At 48.1% G+C, this 18,102-nt stretch overlaps 2 protein-coding genes across 4 annotated transcripts in view; one reads left to right on the top strand and one right to left on the bottom strand.

Annotated features, from left to right (window-relative positions):
- Positions 1–11,259, top strand: part of COL17A1 (collagen type XVII alpha 1 chain) — a 38,024-nt gene extending 26,765 nt beyond the window's left edge. The window contains exons 38-57 of the mRNA XM_065672192.1: positions 528–581; positions 689–730; positions 1,529–1,591; positions 1,749–1,808; positions 2,330–2,356; positions 2,444–2,485; positions 2,646–2,702; positions 3,079–3,126; positions 4,134–4,241; positions 4,507–4,644; positions 5,197–5,280; positions 5,509–5,637; positions 6,664–6,753; positions 7,283–7,396; positions 7,634–7,786; positions 8,562–8,978; positions 9,168–9,308; positions 9,909–9,971; positions 10,193–10,264; positions 10,460–11,259. Of these exons, the coding sequence (XP_065528264.1) occupies positions 528–581; positions 689–730; positions 1,529–1,591; positions 1,749–1,808; positions 2,330–2,356; positions 2,444–2,485; positions 2,646–2,702; positions 3,079–3,126; positions 4,134–4,241; positions 4,507–4,644; positions 5,197–5,280; positions 5,509–5,637; positions 6,664–6,753; positions 7,283–7,396; positions 7,634–7,786; positions 8,562–8,978; positions 9,168–9,308; positions 9,909–9,971; positions 10,193–10,264; positions 10,460–10,509 (1,952 nt within the window). The 3' untranslated portion in view covers positions 10,510–11,259. The remainder of the gene's footprint in view (positions 1–527; positions 582–688; positions 731–1,528; positions 1,592–1,748; positions 1,809–2,329; positions 2,357–2,443; positions 2,486–2,645; positions 2,703–3,078; positions 3,127–4,133; positions 4,242–4,506; positions 4,645–5,196; positions 5,281–5,508; positions 5,638–6,663; positions 6,754–7,282; positions 7,397–7,633; positions 7,787–8,561; positions 8,979–9,167; positions 9,309–9,908; positions 9,972–10,192; positions 10,265–10,459) is intronic.
- Positions 11,260–12,407: 1,148 nt separating this feature from the next.
- The window catches only part of SLK (STE20 like kinase), a 50,676-nt gene continuing 44,981 nt past the window's right edge, over positions 12,408–18,102 (bottom strand). For all 3 annotated transcript variants that reach the window (XM_065672183.1, XM_065672185.1, XM_065672184.1), the window contains one exon: positions 12,408–17,616. In XM_065672183.1, the coding sequence (XP_065528255.1) occupies positions 17,470–17,616 (147 nt within the window). In that variant the 3' untranslated portion in view covers positions 12,408–17,469. The remainder of the gene's footprint in view (positions 17,617–18,102) is intronic.

Raw genomic sequence — 18,102 nt, 5'->3', positions numbered from 1 at the left:
GACCATGCTTTAGTACTGTTCCATCCCCCATTCAGGAGTCTTGGATCTCAGCATTACTGAACTTTGAGTTTGTGCCTCAACTTGAAGGTGAGGATACATCTCAAATCAAGATAACACAGTACAGCTACTTGTTAAATAAGGACTGCATAGTGTTCTCCTAGCAAACTTGCCCCTCTTTGAAGGAATCTTTCCTCTCCTGGAAAATTCTTTCCCTCCTTCTCTAGCCTTTGAGTCCTTTGCTCCTTCCCTCAGGAATCATTCTCCAGAGAGATCTCCTCTCTGTTTCCAGTGTGCTGCCAGCCTGCTTAGGGCTGTATTTTGCTTCATGTCCTAACCTACATGGTGGCAATCAGACACATTTCTCCTTTCCCCGCTCTGCTTTAACTTTGGCTTAGGTCACCTAGGTCCTGCCTTAGTCCACCTTTGACTGTAAAGGCTTCTAACAGCAATGTAATGACAGAGTTTCCATAGCAGCACTAGCTCCATAGCAACAATTTTCTCCTTTTTTGTGTGTTTCATTTGCACAGTGCTGTCAGATTTACAAGGGCGAGCAGGACCACCAGGTCCCCCTGGACCACCGGGTACGTAACATAGCAGAACTCAGTACATAGCAGGGGGGTGCTAACGCACATGGCACATTTCTGGGCCACAGAGCTTGCTAGGTAAGCCCTGTTTCTTTTGTCATCAGGTGAATCTGTGCAGGGACCCCCTGGACCTCGTGGCCCCCCAGGTAAGAGCTTGTTTCTCTGAAACAAACCTGGGAAGTGGGAGGTGTACGTCTATCCTATGCCTTGTGGTATCCCAGATGCAGTCTTGGACCTGGTGGAAGTTAGTAGGGCTGACTTTACTGGAAGCAGAATTTCCCATAGTGGGTTCCTACTAAAAAAATTTCCCTGCAGTATAGTTTCTCAGCAGCAAGATGCTGCCCAAGAGAGGAGATTTGTTTTGTCAGAGGTTTGCTAGCCAGGCTAGTAATTCATAAAAGCCATACTTTCTGAGAAGACACTCAATGTTCTCAAGTCCAGAGGAAGTAACTGCCATCAGTTCCATCTTTATGTCTTACTTGTCCAGCCTTAACTTCCAGCTGGAGACAGATGGAGTGGCTCTTCTAATGAGGAACATATCCACTTCCTGTAACACAGATTTCCTGTTCACAGCCAGAAGAGGGGAGGTGCAGGAGGACATGAGACAGGAGCATAACCCCATTCCTTGCTCTCTGCTCAGTAGCGAAGGGGAGCAGGTCAGGTGTGTGATGAAATGAATCTTCTGTATCAAAGTAGTGGAGGCCAGCTGGGATAGGCATTCTGTACCACAAAGGAAGTTGTTCCTCTGTCTTGTGTCTGTTGTGGTGGCAACAGATAATGAAAAATAACTAACATGGATAGATGTGTGTGGAGGAAACAATGATACAAGGCTACACTTGGAAATACTTCAGCTATGGCCATGGCTGGAGATGTAGCAGCTCTGACATACATTCACTTACAAACCCTTATCCTTCCTAAAGCTTTTGTGTTTCCCTTTTGCCTAGGAGAAGGATTGCCAGGACCTCCAGGCCCACCAGGGAGATCAGGGTCTTCCATGTCCACCTCAGGTAGGTTCTTCCCACTAATTCCCTCACCTGTGCCCTGTGAATGTCCTGACTTGTGGTTCCATAGAGTACATCCTTGGCTAGGACCAGGTGGAGCCAGACGAAATTTGTGTCATGTTCTGTTGGATGTCATAAAGACACCCTTTTGTTTCAATTACAGAAGCATTCTTCACAGGCCCACCAGGTCCACCAGGCCCACCAGGCCCGAAGGGAGACCAAGGTGAGTATATGCTGCTGCCTTACCAAGATACTAGCTGGATCTCTGCACTTTAGACTGAAAAGAAGGAAGGGGGGGGCTTGGAAGCAGAAAGTGTCCTGCCTTTCTGTGGCTGTAAGAAAGCTAGCACGGTGCTCACTAAATAGGACTCCTCTCTGCTACTGTAAAACAAGTCAGTCTTTGTTGGAGAAATTTATTAGCCTCCAGTACTGTATTCAAGGCAATAGCTGTATTCACATCGTGACTGTGCAAGCCCATTAGATTCAGGAGGATTTAGAGCTTCAGAGTTGCCATCAAAGGGGAAACGTCCACACAAAATGCAGGTTGGCTAAGTCAGTGCAAGGAGGGGGTCCTGTGAGGTGTAGCTCAGCCGTCAGCTGTCAAGAAAACATGGCACCTAGTTCCTTGCTCATTACTGCCTTGCAAATCAAAGGCCATGATAATATTCTGCAGTGTTGGCTTGGGATCTTACAGATCAGAACAAGGCGAATGCTAACACTGTTCCTCTGCTCTCCTGTTCACAGGCGAACGAGGTCCACAAGGATTCAGAGGTAAGGAGGCTTCCAGCAGATACCAGTGGAGTACAGGGTAGCTTGCCTATGTATGTGACTGCTCCATCATTTCTGTGTCCCATGCAGGAGAACCGGGTGAGCCTGGCCTTTCAGCATTCTCCTCCCATGGTTAGTCTGTGTACCCTTTCCTCCTTTTAATTCATTGTCCCTAGACTGAAATCGGGACAAAATCCTGATCTACTGAGTCTAGCTTAGTTTTAGTGGAGCCAGGATTTTGTCCATGTGTTTTATTCCCGTGAATCTCTGACTCTTCTTCTGCAATTGGCAGGTGAAGGAGTCACCCTACAGGGACCTCCAGGCCCACCAGGCCCACCTGGACCCAAAGGTGAAGTTAAAAATCTTATTTCTTTCTTTGCTGCCAGCCTCACACAACCAAGACTGGTTGAGATTAAAGCATGAAGCAATCTGGTCCTTTGGAAACCTCATCTGTGCTCACCACTGCCTTTTCAGGCAGAGCAGGACCATGGCAATAGAAATGCTCTGAGCACAAGGCACATGAGCAGGTCACAGAACACTCAGGGAAGTTGCTATGGCCTCTTCCTTCTGCTCTTCCCCAAGAAGCTGCTAATTCAAGGTAGTCATTACAAGGCTAGGTAGTTGCTTCTCTGACAACACATAGCTCAACTGTTTTACATGACCCAAGTATGCAGCATGCAGTGTCACCCATTACAATTGTCTGTCTCCCTCACTCTGGTTTCCAGGTGATGCAGGTGTCCCAGGCGCTCCTGGCATCCCAGGAGCATCTCGAGGTAAGAGGTCAGACCATCATTGCTCGGAGAGTATCAAGAAATGCTGATGTCCTTTGAAATGACTTTGAAAAAACTCCTTCAGGTTTTACAGCTGTGGGTGCCAACCTAATGCTGATGGGATTTGTGTTCAAAACCTCTTTTTGCACAATCTGCTTTTTATCGGATAATTGAAGAGCTGCAAGTTTTCTGTTATCAGCTTACTGGGAATCCTTTGAGTTTTTCCTCATGGCGTATGAAAGGGATTCTGGGTTGGCTAACCATGTTCTACAAGGGATTAGAGAAGCTGCATTGAACCCTCTAGTGGAAAATCTGATCAGAAGTGTCCTTTGTTCAGTTTTACCTACCTTCAGGTGGGTTCATGTGAATTAAGCTGCTTTCATTCCCAGTGAGAGCATCTGTGTATGCAGGATATTAGTGCAGTTTCACAGAAAGTGCATATGTATTAACCTAAGTGTCCCTCCGTATGAAGAAACCCCCTGATGATTCTCTACATTATAGGAATACTACTTCAGGGGCATGGGAAGACACCTTAAAGAACATAAGGTGTCACTTGACAACATGGTAACAGGAGTCACACAGGACTCATCTGTATCTTGCAATGGAGATGAGTGTTGAGGTTCTTGAGCTGGTGCTGCCCAGGCTGGGAGCATCAGGGCAATGAGGTTACACTAATGAGCTTCTGCACTTTATGGAACTCCATCTATATTTCCACACAGCATTGCACTCTGGGGCATGAACCGGCCAGGTCTGTCAGTACAAAGCCTGAGAAGTCTCTGGACTCAGCCCTGCAGAGCTGCACAGGCTGAATTATAAAATGCTGCATTAATTAAGGACAATATACTGCCTCATAGCCTATGCCTAGTCTGTGTTTAGAGATGGAGGGGGAGCCCCTCCACTGTCCATTCCCAAAGCTATTTCCAGACCTGTGGAAAGGGCTCAGTGCAAGCATACTTTAGCATCCTTTGGTCTACTGCTAGCATGCCTTCTCTTTACCATGCTTTCTGTAGGTGGATCCAGACAAGGACCCCCTGGACCTCCCGGGCCACCCGGTCCTCCTGGCCCAGGTGGAAGTTCATCTCAGGAGATTCAGCAGTATATCACTGACTACCTGAAGAGTGAGTATAATGAGAGTTTGCTGTGGCTCAGCAGGAGCATGCCTTTCTCCCTGGGCCCCATGCCACCCTCCCTTTAGAAACAGCAGCCTTACTGCTCTGGTCTTATTTCTGTTGAATACTGTGAAGTGCCATTGCCCACTGTGGTGTCTGCAGAACTGTCCTTCTGTTGGCCTCCTTTTTGCCAGGAGAAGAGGGTCCAGTAATTGTGCATGTGGCCGTTGTCTTCCCTCTACTGATGTGGATATATCTTGGGCTTCTTATCTAGGTGACAATGTAAGGCATTATTTGACTGGTGCCCAAGGCCCTCCAGGCCCTCCAGGCCCACCTGGAGTCATCACCACTGCGGATGGGATGAATTTGGATTATGCAGAGCTGGCTACCCGTGTTATGAGCTATATGACAAGTAAGCACCACGTTGGTAAACTCTGTACTGTGTCATGTTCTTGGCTGAGCTTGTACAACACCTGGGAGGTGAGAACCAGAGGAGAAACATCAGTCTTTAAATAGCAGCACCCCAACCCAGTTATTCATCTTCTGCAGTCTCACACAGCTGAGATGGCCTCTGAGCCTTGTTTCATTTTAATGGTTAGATTAACCAACAGGTGCTGCTGTTTAAAGAGTCTCACATTAAATATTAGCTGTCAGACCCTGTAATACCCTTAAGACCCAGACAGGTGCCTCTATTTGGTATATGTGATCTCAGGTATTCTGGGGCTATCTTGTGCACTTGGGGCCCTCCTAAAGTGGGTGAAATTTCCAGAGCTTTTGAAGTAGCCTGGAATCTTAGAAAAGCACAGAGCACACATGTGTGGAAATGACCAGTATGTGTGAGACGGAACTGAGTCATGGTTGAGGGCATGGGAGGCTCATTCCACCAGCTAAACTGGATTAACTCAGCTTTCCTTTGTCCCTACTTGACCCTTCTTCACCTTCTGTCTCATCCTCATTCCCACAGGCTCTTCAGATCGCTATCAGTCATTTGCCAGTTCTGTATCAACTACATCTGTTTTGTACCAAGAACTTCTGGACATGCTGCAGAGTAAGTGACCCTGGAAAGGAAACATGGGGGTTAGGGGTGAAGAATCCCAGGAGATCACCTCTTCCCTTCCAATCTCCTGTGTCCAACTGGAGTTACCAGCAGTTGCTTCAGAGGGTCAAGGCCTGCCATAGGTGCTGCTGAGTGACCTGCTCACAGGCTGAGAAATCCTCAGACCTGGTACCTTTGCGAGAGCTGGATGCCCTTAAAAGACGCATTTTTCATTTCCAGGAGAAGAAATTCGTCAGTATCTGATGGGACCTCGGGGCCCACCAGGACCTCCTGGACCAGGGGGAGATGGTGTGTCTCTGTCACTGGATTATGATGAGCTGACCAGACGGTTTATCAGCTACTTGACAAGTAATGGCCTTTATTAGTGTCCATTTCCTTCTGTTCTTTTGGGAGCTGAGCAGAAAGCTCCTGTGGTCCGTGAAAACTCTTCCAGTGTTGACTCTGTGAATCCCTGTGTACAGGGACCTCCTCACAGGGATTGTGAGAGACTTGGGAGAAAACAAAGACACCCTGTAGCTAAAATGCTATCCACAGACTCTAGTAATGAGTTCTTGCCTTGTTAAAAACTGAGTTTAGGACCATAATTTCATCTTAGACTTCCCATCAGTCCCTTCAAGTGCCTTTCATTGGCTCTGTGGCCAGGACATGTCCCTCTGTGGAAGAGTTGGTCTATGCCCACTTTGTGTCAAGGCAGCTGAGACAACAAAGTCTTACAAGTTTAAAGTAAATGAAGCACCTCTGCTTCATTTTTCCATTTGTAAAGGGGTGATGTGGCATGTAAGAACTGTTGGATAGAGAGGACTCTGGAGCATCCCCAACAGCAGTGCTAAAATGCCTAATCCCAGTAGCTGCATTTTTCCCCTTAAAAGCACAGCATGGTCCGTTCTTAGTCTCTCTGACCTGACCTTGGGGACCAGATTTCACTAATTGGCTGCTCCAAAGATGGTGGGAATTTCCCCTTTGGCTCTGGAAGCAGACAACTGCTGTTTAGCAGTAGCACCCAACCCAGGACAGCTGCGCTTTACCAGCAGGGACATTTCATTAATGCACATCACAAAGATGCAAAGTCCTGCATCAGACCTACTGCAGATAGGCAGACACAGGGAGAGCAGCACATGCCAGTGGGTCATGAATAAAAGCCTGACGCCTGCCGGCGTGCAAGTGCCCTCGTGTTCAGATTAACGGGGCAAGCTTTAACTCCCAGCCCAGAACAAGGTTTAAGCCCTGGTTCCCAGCACAAACTGCTGCTGGGAACACTCCACCCTGCAGGAGTCCCTCCTGCATTGCCAGTGAACAAGCCCTGCAGCCTGTCTGTTCGCAATGTAATTGCCTGTTCTAATAATGTGCTACTCTTGGGTTTGTTTGATTTTGCAGGTTCTGGGATGAGCATTGGGCTCCCTGGACCACCTGGGCCTCCAGGGACACCTGGTATATCTTACAGTGACCTGACAGCGTACCTCAGAAGTAAGCCAGCTTCTTTATGCCCCTGTCAGAGCTCCCTGCATACCTCAGAATCTTTTTTTGCAGACTTAGCCAGAGTGTCCCTTTTTGCCCATCATGACGAATAATTGTCTATGAGACTATGATGGTCACTTAGGAACACTGCAGCCTTCCTGGGCTCTGCTAGGACCTGCACAGACCATGAAGGGCTGCAGACAGATCACCGTGCTCCTTGTGGAGAGCAGCAGCCAGGAGGTGCTGTCTTGGGAATGGGGCTGGAGGAGCCCTTCTCCCAGCTCTGCAGCATAAAGGAATTTTTTATGCCACTTTAAGAAAGTATATTTAAAAAATAGGGAATTCTGCCCTCTTTGGGATCTCCTGACTGTGATGTCTACACACAGGAAAGTGAGGTGCACCAGGAAGGCTGCACCAGAAGGTGCTGGGGAGAAAAAAACCACCTTATACTTGGCTGTGGCTAACATTGACTGTATTGTCAGGGAAGGTTCATCACAGTTGTGGTGGTTTGAGTGACTCCTTCCCTTGTGTCTTACAGACTCTGAATTCAGCGGGCTTGTCGGGCCCCCTGGTCCTGCAGGGCCCCAGGGACCTCCGGGGATCCCTGGATCACCAGGCACCTCTCTGGAGGACTTCTCTGCTTACCTACAAAGTAAAGCACTTTTGTACTTCTTGCAGCTGGCAGGCAAATTCTGTTTGTAGGTGATGGGGGGCTGAGGCTGAGATTTAGCTCAGCAGGGCTGGGACTGCCCACTGAGAACAGGGTCACTTCACAACATCAGCTGGAGAGGGCTGGAAGTTGGGGTTGGAGGCTTTGCGCTTTCAGATCCCCAGACATGTGTGATTCCCTTGTCCTCTCACTGCTGGAAAATAATTCTTCTCTCTCAAGGTGTGGGATACTCCTCCCTCTCTGGAATCCAGGGCCCACCTGGCCCTCCTGGCCCTCCAGGACCACCAGGCTTCTCAGGAACCGGTCTCCTGTCCTATGCTGACATCACCAACAGCGATGAGTTCAGGAGTGAGCTGATCCAGTACCTGAAGAGTAAGGGGACACCATCCACCCCCCTGCATGCACCCAAGCCATGCTTTGCTTTGTGTAGGCTGTTGCCTCTGCCACAGCTAAGGCAGTCCTGTAGGAGCCTTCCCTAAAACGGGGCTGCAGAAACATCTTAGCTCTACAGCCAGGTCTACACTGCACCCTATGGGCTGGTCTCCTCTCAAGGAGGCAAAATCCATGTTGTGAGCCAAAAGGAACAGGCACTGGGCAGGTACAATTGGCCTGTAAGGTTCTATAAGTCCCTGATAAGGTAATCTGCAGAGTTTTGCCATGGGAAAAGCATCTTCTTTGACAAACACCTGCCTGTAGAGCAATGGGTGATGTAGGGGCTGGAGCCGAGCCAGCTGTGACGCAGCGTTAATCTGAACTCTCAAGCTGGCAAGTCATCCAGGGCAGCCTTCCAAAACCATGGGGATCCCCTCACTTTTAGGACCCTGGTCACAGAATGGCTGTTTTGGCAGAGGTGCTGACATTGGCCTGAGGGGAGTGCACCCTCCTGCTGGGGGCATGTTGCTAAGATTGGGCACCCAAAACTATGGGAGAGATGGGAAGGAGGAGGGTGCTATGGCACCTGTGGAGATTGAGGCTGACATCCGTGCCTCCTGCCTGTGAGACAGAACTGAATGAGGGTTACTGTGATAATTGCCAGGGCAAAATTGCACACTCCAGTCTTCATTCAGGTGGTAGCACAGGACCTGTGCCAAGCCTGGGGTCCCCAGCACCCCAGTGTCCCTGACGTCCCCCTTCTTGTGTTTTGCAGGTGATGAAGTTCGAAGCTACATCTCGGGGCCACCTGGACCCCCTGGGCCAAGGGGACCACCAGGACCCAAAGGAGATAGCGGCTTGGTGGCTGGGTCTATGTCTTCATCATACCAAGGGTTACGGACTTCGGAACGGATGCATGGAGAATCCCTTGGTGCTGAGGGATCCCATGGGGGATCACTGGGCACAGGCAGCTCATATGGCAGCTCCATGAGCAGCATGTCGTCTTACAGTGCCTCAATGGGCAGCGATGGCTCTTACGAGACCTCCATGGGCAATGATAGGTCTTTTGATGGGTTGCTGGCAGAGGAGGAATCACGCAGGAGATCAAGTTCAAGCAGATCCTACAGCAACTCCTTCTCTGGTTCCCTGGATTACAATGAGCTGGCACTCCGTGTGTCAGAGAGCCTGCAGAGTGAGTGCAATGCCTGCTTGTGCTGACCCTCCCTGTCGCAGCACTCAACCCTAACCCTCTGTGCCTTGTGTCAGTGTTTACTTCCCTTACCCTTCCTGCTAGCTACACCTCCCCCTTACACCTTCCTGCCTCAGCATCCAGCCTTAGTTTTCCCAGAGCCCCTTTCAAATGATATCTTAAATTCCTCAGGCCAAGGTATTCTCCAGGACCTAATGTCTTACACTGTGCAGGGACCCGCAGGTCCCCCAGGCCCTCCTGGTCCTCCTGGCATCAGCCGGGTCTTTGCAGCCTATGGCAACGTCACTGCGGACCTCATGGACTTCTTTAGAAGTAAGTGACATACTGAGTTCTTGTTTCTGGCTCATGCATGTGAGATCTCGCCAACCTCTTGTAGACCTAGTGATCTTTCCACCTTTACATGCTGCAGAAATACTGCTGAGATACAAAGCTGGAGGCAGGTAGTCTGTCCATCCCATTCCTCCCTTGCTGGGGAGGTGCAGGCTTATCATTAGGAAGGCATTAGATTTTTCCACTGCTTGCAGGAAACTCATCCCAAATCCCAAAGGCCACTGTGCTTGCAACCACTGTGGCCGATTTTACCGTGCCTGGGCTGGCACGTCTAGAGCAACAGGAGCCAGCAGCCCACTTTGTGCTGAGATTCCCCTTCCTGAGTGTGGGCCAGCTCCAGCCCTGGTGACAGCCAGGACACCCAGAGAGGGTGGCAGAGCAGTGCCGATGAAATGGGATCACACCCTGCCCTGGGACTTTGCTGGGACCAGAATCAGAACCAGAGCGTGCTTTCAGTCAGTCTAATCCCATCTAACCTAGAGAAATGTCCTTCCAGTGTGACTCCCTGCTGCTCTGAGGGAGTACAGAGCCCTTTGTAAGTGGTTTGTCCCACTCATTCATCCTCTCCATTTCCCTCTCCAGCATATGGTGCCATCCAGGGACCACCCGGTGCAAAAGGGGAGCGGGGTTATCCTGGACCCAAAGGTAAGGCTTGCCATCCTTTCCCTCTCAAGCCTCCTACCAGCCAGAGAGCAGCCCTGTGTCCACAGGGGTAGTTGGCAAAGGGCTGCTCAAGGTCACAGCCTCCCCACAGTGGAGGTGGAACCTTCAGGGTCTCAGCGGGAGCTGCTCTTCCTTGCCCTGGCCTGTCCCTGTTGGGGGGCCAGTCCTGCCCAAGGGCAAACTTGGTCTCCTCATTCCCTCAGGTGACCCTGGACCAATGGGCCCGCCAGGACGCCACGGGCACAGGGGACCAAAAGGAGAGAAAGGAGAGAAAGGTATGGACATCTGCCACCCCCAGGAGGGCAGGGGTTGCCTGCTGGGGAGGGGAGGATTCCCCAGGAACCAGCCCATCTCTGGGAACTGCTGGAAGACCCACATGGTCCCAGCTGTTTGCTTGTTGGGGGTCTTTTGTCTTTGTTACCCCACATGAACTTCTCAAGTAACCCTCCTTTTGACTTCCTTCTCCCCAGGTGAACTAATGTATGTTGGCAGAAGAAAAAGAAGAAACGTTGGGGTTTGAGGAAAGAGGCAGCTCAGTTCTGCACTGGGCAGCATTCCCAGCAGCCTATAGAGAATTAGCCTGAGTCATCACTGCCTTAAAGCTAACACATCCCTGCCCATCAGCTAACCACTTAGGCTTGATAGTTCGGTGTTGCTGCAGAGCTTTGAATGGCTCTTTTACGTGTCAAGTATGGCCCTGATGTGGGTATCTGCTGCTGTTGCTGATGTCTGGCTTAGCACCCCGAGCTCCCAGGGCCCTGTCTTATCCAGTCCAGGCTTCTTGTATTACTCCAGCTGTCTAAAATCCTGTTTTAACAACTAGCCAACTATCCAGCATAAATTAAAGAGAAAGCATCCCTCCCCACCAAACACATGCCTTTAAGAGCTCCGATTCAGCCCACAGGACAATCACCCCAGCCCATGACTTGCTTTGGAAAGCGATGCCCACCCAGCTGGCCTCAGAAGTGGGTTTAATGCTTCAGGTGCCTTAAACCTGCTCTTGAGCACAGCTCCTTGGACAAGCTGTTACTGGAGTGGTGCTGACGGTGATGGGTACAGCACAGGCTCTACCTGGGTCAGCACATGCTTTGCCATGCCTGTTCACAGCAGCACAGCGGGACGTGACATGCACAGGGACCGAACTGAAGCACTTTTAAACAGAATTTGTTGATCTTTTTACAAGTATTTTTGTATTGTTTTTTAAAAACACTGGGGTGGGGGAATATTTTTAATGGAAACAGCCCAATTAAAGTGTGTTTTTCAACCCAAGCTTGCATGACCAGTGTTACATCAGGCGTCACTGTGACCATGGGCAGGCACAGCTGGGTGGTGCCGGTGGCTGTTCTGGTTCTCAGCACAGGAATGTGAGCCAGGCCCATGCCAACCTGCTTCTTCAGGTGGCAACAGGTTCCAGCCACATTAGCAGCAGCCTCTGCACATTGTTGCTGGGTGCCACAGTCGCTGCCTTCCTCCTTGCAGTGAGGCATTACTGGTAAAGTTTCTGTGTTTTAGCTGGGCGAGCATAGGGGCTGAGTGACGGCCGAGCTGTAAGGTACCACCAGGCAGAGGCTGGCATTTCAGTGCATGGCGCCTGGTTACCACGTGTGTGACCCCACATCAGCATTACGGTGGTCCTGGGGCCGTGGGTACTGCACACACACACTGAGGTGCTACTTTAGGTCCAGGGATTGGCCATAACAGGTCAGTGGCTCATTCTTATAGCAAAAATCCCCCCTCGCTTGAGCTGCTTGTTTTCAGTCCAGGTTTACTTTACTGATGTCAACTGCTGGTGTTCCCTAAACATAGGAGTGTTTAGAGCAAAGGCCTGTGTGGACCAGGCCAGCTGTCAGAGCACAGAGCTTGTTTGCCAATAAAGCCTGCATCCTTCTGGGTGATTTATACTCCCCCCCGGCTCTGTGGAGACCCAGTTCTCATTCAAAACCAACACCAACAGCCCTGTGCTGTCCTGTTTAAGCACAGCAGCGGTGTGTCCATGCCTGAGCTACTCAGGACAGCCGTGCTGTGCTTGCGGGCTGTGCTGTGGGACAGGGGTGGGCAGCTCTGAGGCCCCACAGGCACAACCTCTCATTTGCTTCATCAGCCAGCCAGGACCATTGCTGAGGGGGGCTCTGCTGCCAGACCGCAGCTCCTCACCTCTTCCCCTGGACCCAAGCGGTCAGGGTGGCTGTCATGAGGGGATGTTGAATCCCCACTGCCAGGGCACAGCAGTCACTGCAAACAGCATGGTTCAGGCTTGTGCTCAGTCTGCGCTCCTGCCCTGGGCTGTTGCAGGCAGGCAGGCAGGCACACGCTGCACAACCTACAGCACTTTTTACACTCAGTTATTTTAAAAGTCCCATTCACTCCAACAGCACATGCACTTCGTGCAGCTTCTCCATCAGCAAAGCAGAGGCCAGCTCAGCAAACCGTGATTTTATTGTATTTACAGCAGAATTATTACAATATTCTACAGAAAGCCATGAAATCAAATTACTCTGAAAAACAAGACAAAGAATTAAACCGACCCAAAACCATTGTATGGCTGCTACTGCAAGTTCACTTCCACGAGCTGTACGTACAGAGACCCCCAACCAGTTAAGTCATCCATCCCCTGATTTTTGGTTGCTTTCTGTAAGGCAAAATTAACTTGGGTTGCAGGTAACACAAAACATTCAACACATGGCTGGGACAACACGAGGTGCAGATGCCTCAGTGTACACTTGATCACAGCAGACACCCCCCACCCCCCCGCTTGCCTTTCCTATAGGAAATGGGTGTGAGAGTTCAACATTACAGATTTCACTCGGTGTCCCTTTCTAGTTTCCATTCTTTCCCCCATTTTAGGATTGATAATTTGTAAGGAAGAGGCTTTACCGCCTACCTTGGGAACTGTAGAAGAGACTTTGAAGAACTAAAGCATCTTTGGGCTCAGCACTCCCTTCTGCTTTTGGAACAGTGGAAGCACATGAGCCCTTATGCAGGAGCTTTCATGGTTCTGAGCACATTCTTAAGAGGTTTGTATCAGTGCCCCAGCACCTAATGCCAGAAGGAGCTACAGAAATGAAGTACAAGGATGAGGCAAGAGAAAGGGGATGGAGAACAACTGACAGCTCTGCAAGCAATATAGAGAAACACTGACAAGCTGCTTTTGCCTTCTCCCCTTTATCTGGTCTCATCCTTTGTAAGACTGAGAACCAACAGGGCATCCTTGCCTCTGAATGAGGAAGGTTAATTCTCTCTGACCTTGTTTCACGTGTGCTGTGAAGACGGCAGAAGTAGTCTGGGAATGGGAAATGTGCACGGACGTATCAACTGAAGGAAGTCTGAGACCCAGAAGGGCAGAATCTGAAGTTAAATGACCAGATTGTAAACGCTGACATAAAAAGCACAAAGTTACCTCCACAGTGACCATCCTACATGCTCCTCCCTGCCCTTTCCTCCAGTCACCACAGAGCCACTGCGCCCAAAACCCTGCCTCCCTTCCCCATGGCAGAGCAGCCAAAGGGCAATAGCTCAGTGGAAGCAACCAGCACTGAGCTTATTCACACAGTGAAGTCCGTTCCCTGGTTTTCAGCATGATGAGTGTTGCTGAGCTGCGAGGAGCTGCAGCTACACAGAGGCTCTGAAAGTCAGGCTAAATAAAGGTGGATTTAAGGGCCTGAATTAAAAAAGGGTTATTTTTCCTATACGAATCTTTCCTATACCAAAGTAACCTTGAAATCCTTGCAAGGCAGATACTCTTTCATGTGGAGAGTCAAGTTAAGCTTCCTATGTGATACTGCTGCCATATAAGACATTGTGGTGCGGTGGTACATCACTGCATTGCTTGGCGCTGTTTTAGTTAAGGTGCTAAGTTTCCTATTTATTAAGAACACAAATTCAGTAGCATGGAGTTATAATAGAGAAAGTCCTCTGGGACAGAAGAATACTTCTGAAACCGGGTGATGGAGCAGATAATGGATATCCATGGATGTAACTTCAAGAGGATATTAGCTTAAAACACTGTCAGATAAAAAGGATGCTGCTCGGAATGCCTATCTATTTTAAAAGTGATATGAAAAATCACTGTGAGTGAACGCCACTGGAAAGGCCAGTGGGGGCTGCCACCTCTGAACTGGAATTCAGGTGTCAATTCCAGTTTTCCTTCAGGTGTCAATAAATCCGGAGTGATTTAATCAGTCATAAGGACCTCAATGTCCTGTCTCTTCAATGCCATACACACTTCTCGTGTGTATCAGCAGAGTGCTTACAAAACCAGACTCAACTGCTTTATGGGAATGGGAGAGAACAAATGCTGGAATATTCCCCCTTCGCCAAAGTGAAGCAAAGCTCCCGGGGACTCCTGAGCCACAGCCTGAATCCTCCTCACTGGTAACCCCACCTGAGACAGCCCCATCCTGGGGAGATGCCCAATTTATTCAAGATGCAGAACCTGCTAAGCACAGGGGCAGCAAGACCATGTGAGGTTCACCCAGCCAGAGATCTCCCTGGGCTGCCACCACTGCTGCATAGGCAGAGGGTCCTGCAAGCAGCTGGGTTCTAGTAATGGATAGGATGGGAGCAGAGGCAGTGGCTCCCATCCTTCCATGGCCCTATCCCAATAAAGCTGACTTTGCAGGTGCCAAAATCTGCTCTCGGAGCTCAGGAAGAAGTTGTGAGGGCTGAACCTGTCAGAGGCTGCTGTAAATACAGGACAACCAACCAATACATTGCACTGCAGTTCACACATTCACTGCCCGTGTTAGTTTTCCTGGGGGCAGCATTTATGATGTAGTAAAACACAAAGGTGAGCAAATACCAATTTGTCTTTTGAAGGGCATGGGGGGGAAATGAGATCTGGTGAACACTGAGTAACAAAGTGCATTGTTTTGTGAAGAAAACACACCTAACTACTGCGGAGATGGAGCTCCTAACATTTATTAAAGGGAGGTGACGTGATACAAAAGAGATTGGATTTTGTATCTCAGGAGATCTCTTCCAGGCCTGGGTGAGACTAAGTTAATTTGGACTGAATTTTCTGACGTTGACACAATATTGTACACCTGCTTCACGTTCTGCAACACTTAAACCCAATGTTATCAGTCTAAATGTCTAAGTACCCAGGCTAGCGCCTGTAATCCCCTAGAAAAACACCTTTTCACACTTGCTATCAAGCCTCGGCACAGTCCACAGTGCTCCACACCTGCAGACCTGATCCACCACATTCAATCCCCCCTCCATCACAGAACCTAAACACTTACAACTGACCACGAGACCAGGCTGCCGGAGCTGGTGTGAAAAGGGTCTTCAAGTAAAACATCTATAGGATTTAGACCGAGGTAAACAGTTTGTCAATATATATTAGCAAGTTATCACTGGAACTGCCAAAAGTGTAAGGAGAGGATTAACCTTTCCCACCAAGGATTTAATGTGGATGAAGGCAGAGATAAGCCAGGAGGGGAAATGTGCTTGCCCTGCCTGCTCCCCAAGTAGAGCACTGAGCCTACTTCATAGGGAACTGCCAACAAACTCTGTTAAAGATGAGGATTATTTAATGTTATTTTAGTAACAGTGAATTTATGGTGGTGGAGCTTAAAAAGGCCTTCAAGGACTCTTTCCACCCTCCTGAAGGAACAATGTAAAGAACTTTGCATTTAGCAATAGATAACATTCTAGAGATATGGTATGTGAATTTACAACAGTACACAATACACAGTTACATAATAAAATGCCAGGAGTTAAGGCTAGCTATAAAGTCATTATGCTATCAAAAAGTTACAAAATTTAAATTAAAACATGCATTTTCCAAATTCGTTGTATTTTCCCGTGCTGTAAATTAAATATCTTCATTGAGGTGGTCAATGAAGACACTTCAATGTCCAAGGATTTCAGCATCCAAGGTTTCAGCCACATCTGATTAAAGTCCTGTGTTAACTTATGACTTCATTCACATGCATCAATACTGTTCCCATGAAATGAACGCCATGTAAAGGTCACCAGTTGCACGTTTAACACGAGCCAGCAAAACAGAACGCATACGGTTGATACCCAAACAGCCTCAAAGTCAGGCCTCAAAGGACAGAAAGCAAGCACTACTTCACAAACCGAACGCCAGCATACCAAAGTACAGCTGGTAACACTGCCTTGATATGACTCTTAACCACCAAAAGAGTGCAGTAAAAGTGACCCAATAGAGCTGTATCTCCCCTACATCTCAGATTTTTTCCACTGCAGATCAGTCAGGTAAATAACTTATTGTACATCTATGAAAAACAAAACCTGCCTATGTTAGTACGTGGCAACACAAAAGCAAAAACCCAGCTTCGTAACGTAGTTTGTCTATATATTTAACTTAAATCTTTCTATAAAATAAAACGACTAAAAAACCCCATCAAATCCAACACTTCTAACCAAATCAGACTTAGCTGTGGGTATTTATAAATATGACCACCCAGCTCCACTTGCCCGATGGAGTTTAAATGAAGAGGCTTTGGTAAGAACAGAAAAATGGCTCTACCCATTGCAGGTTCAGTTAGAGAAACCACGTGCATGGTGCACACCGCTTCCTAAAAAATACATTCTACAGTGTTCAATTTGTAGAACTAACCCCCTGGAATAGCTAAGGAAAATAATAAACTGTGCATTTTTAAAGTTAGCATTTCTTTCACCTTTACATATTTTAGTGCAAAATATTTTAGGGTGAGGATTTACAACAAAAATGGCAGTAGCAGCAAGAAATCTTCTGTTCTGTACAGTAACAACAATGCTAAGGAGTTTTTGTTTCTTTAAATGATGAAATGCCACCCTGTTGCCAGGTTCAGCATATCGGTTTCAGGCACTGTATTAATTAAACTAGCACCCCATTTCATTATGGAACTAATGGACAAAATATGTCATGGAGATAAGCTCAGTTTAATTCATGCCAGAGGTTTCTTCTCAAAGAGGTTGCAAAGGCGTTTGCTTTTACCAGTCAGGTTTAAACGTAAGAGTTTCTTTCTCTCGTTATTGGCATGTTCTGAGGAATTTGTTTCAGTCCTTGCTATGAAGACACTGCTCAGCATTATAGAGTTTTAAACCTCCCACGGCAGTTTCAATTGTGGAATTCTCTGATGGAGAAATCAGACACTGAGAAACACAGTAGCAGAACTAATATTACGCTGTTTAAATGCTCACATGAGAAACCGTTTCTTTTTGTGATCAGAAAGAGTATAATCAACGTTTTAGGCTTAAAGTCAAAACCGTCTATAACTTACTTTTTGAGACCAAGATAAAAACCCCAGTTACTCTTGAAAACATCCAAAGGACACAACATTACCATCATACACCAACACCTTTCTTCTTTCCTTCCATCCAGAGAAGTAAAGAAACGGATCCTGACGCTGATTGTCTCCACTGAAAATAAAGAGCGCAAGGTCCTTTGATGTACACCGCAGGTCCAGTTGGGTTAGATGATGAGGATGGAGAATTCCAAGTATGAAATAACCTACAGTAGTTCCCAGAGTTAGGGGCCAGTGGAGTGAAGGCTGGGGATTGGGTAGAATTTGGAAATGCGGCTTTGTGTTGAAGGGTTAAGGCATTCCGATTCTCCAGTCATTTTAAAGAAAACTTCCTGTTCCTGCAGCTTCCTGGCAAATTCTTCTTCCAGCGTCTACAACCAAAATCAGATTGTCATGGGATTAATGCAAGGAACACAAGTTTATTGTGACGCACAAGAAACCTATCACGCTGGTGCCATTCTGTCTGATAGACCACTGTGACTTCACACCCCATCACAATAAAATCACCAGGCAATTCAGAAATTGCAGGACAACCAAGGCATGGGAAGCTCAGGACACCATCTGCCCATAGGATACTCTCTGAACAGTGTGGAAAACTTGTATTTCCCACTTGAACATTAAATATAACCCCCAAAGCCAACCTCCACCACGTGTTATCAGGCCTCAGTTTTTGCAGTAACCTACTGGCTCCTGAAACACATTCCTAAACCCAGATTTACCTCCAGCTAAGAAGTTTTATATGCAAATATGCACACACAAGCTGCAGGAGGGAACAGGCAGGAACTGGTAACACAGAAGCCTTTCTTGTCGCACTTGCCCTGTGTCAATTTTTGCACGTTTGATGTTGTCTTAATATC

Source organism: Lathamus discolor, chromosome 3 (genome assembly GCF_037157495.1).
Source record: "Lathamus discolor isolate bLatDis1 chromosome 3, bLatDis1.hap1, whole genome shotgun sequence".
In the NCBI taxonomy this organism is placed as follows: Eukaryota; Metazoa; Chordata; class Aves; order Psittaciformes; family Psittacidae; genus Lathamus; species Lathamus discolor.
Note: the sequence above shows the minus strand (reverse complement) of the source record. Positions and strands in the feature narration are given on the sequence as shown.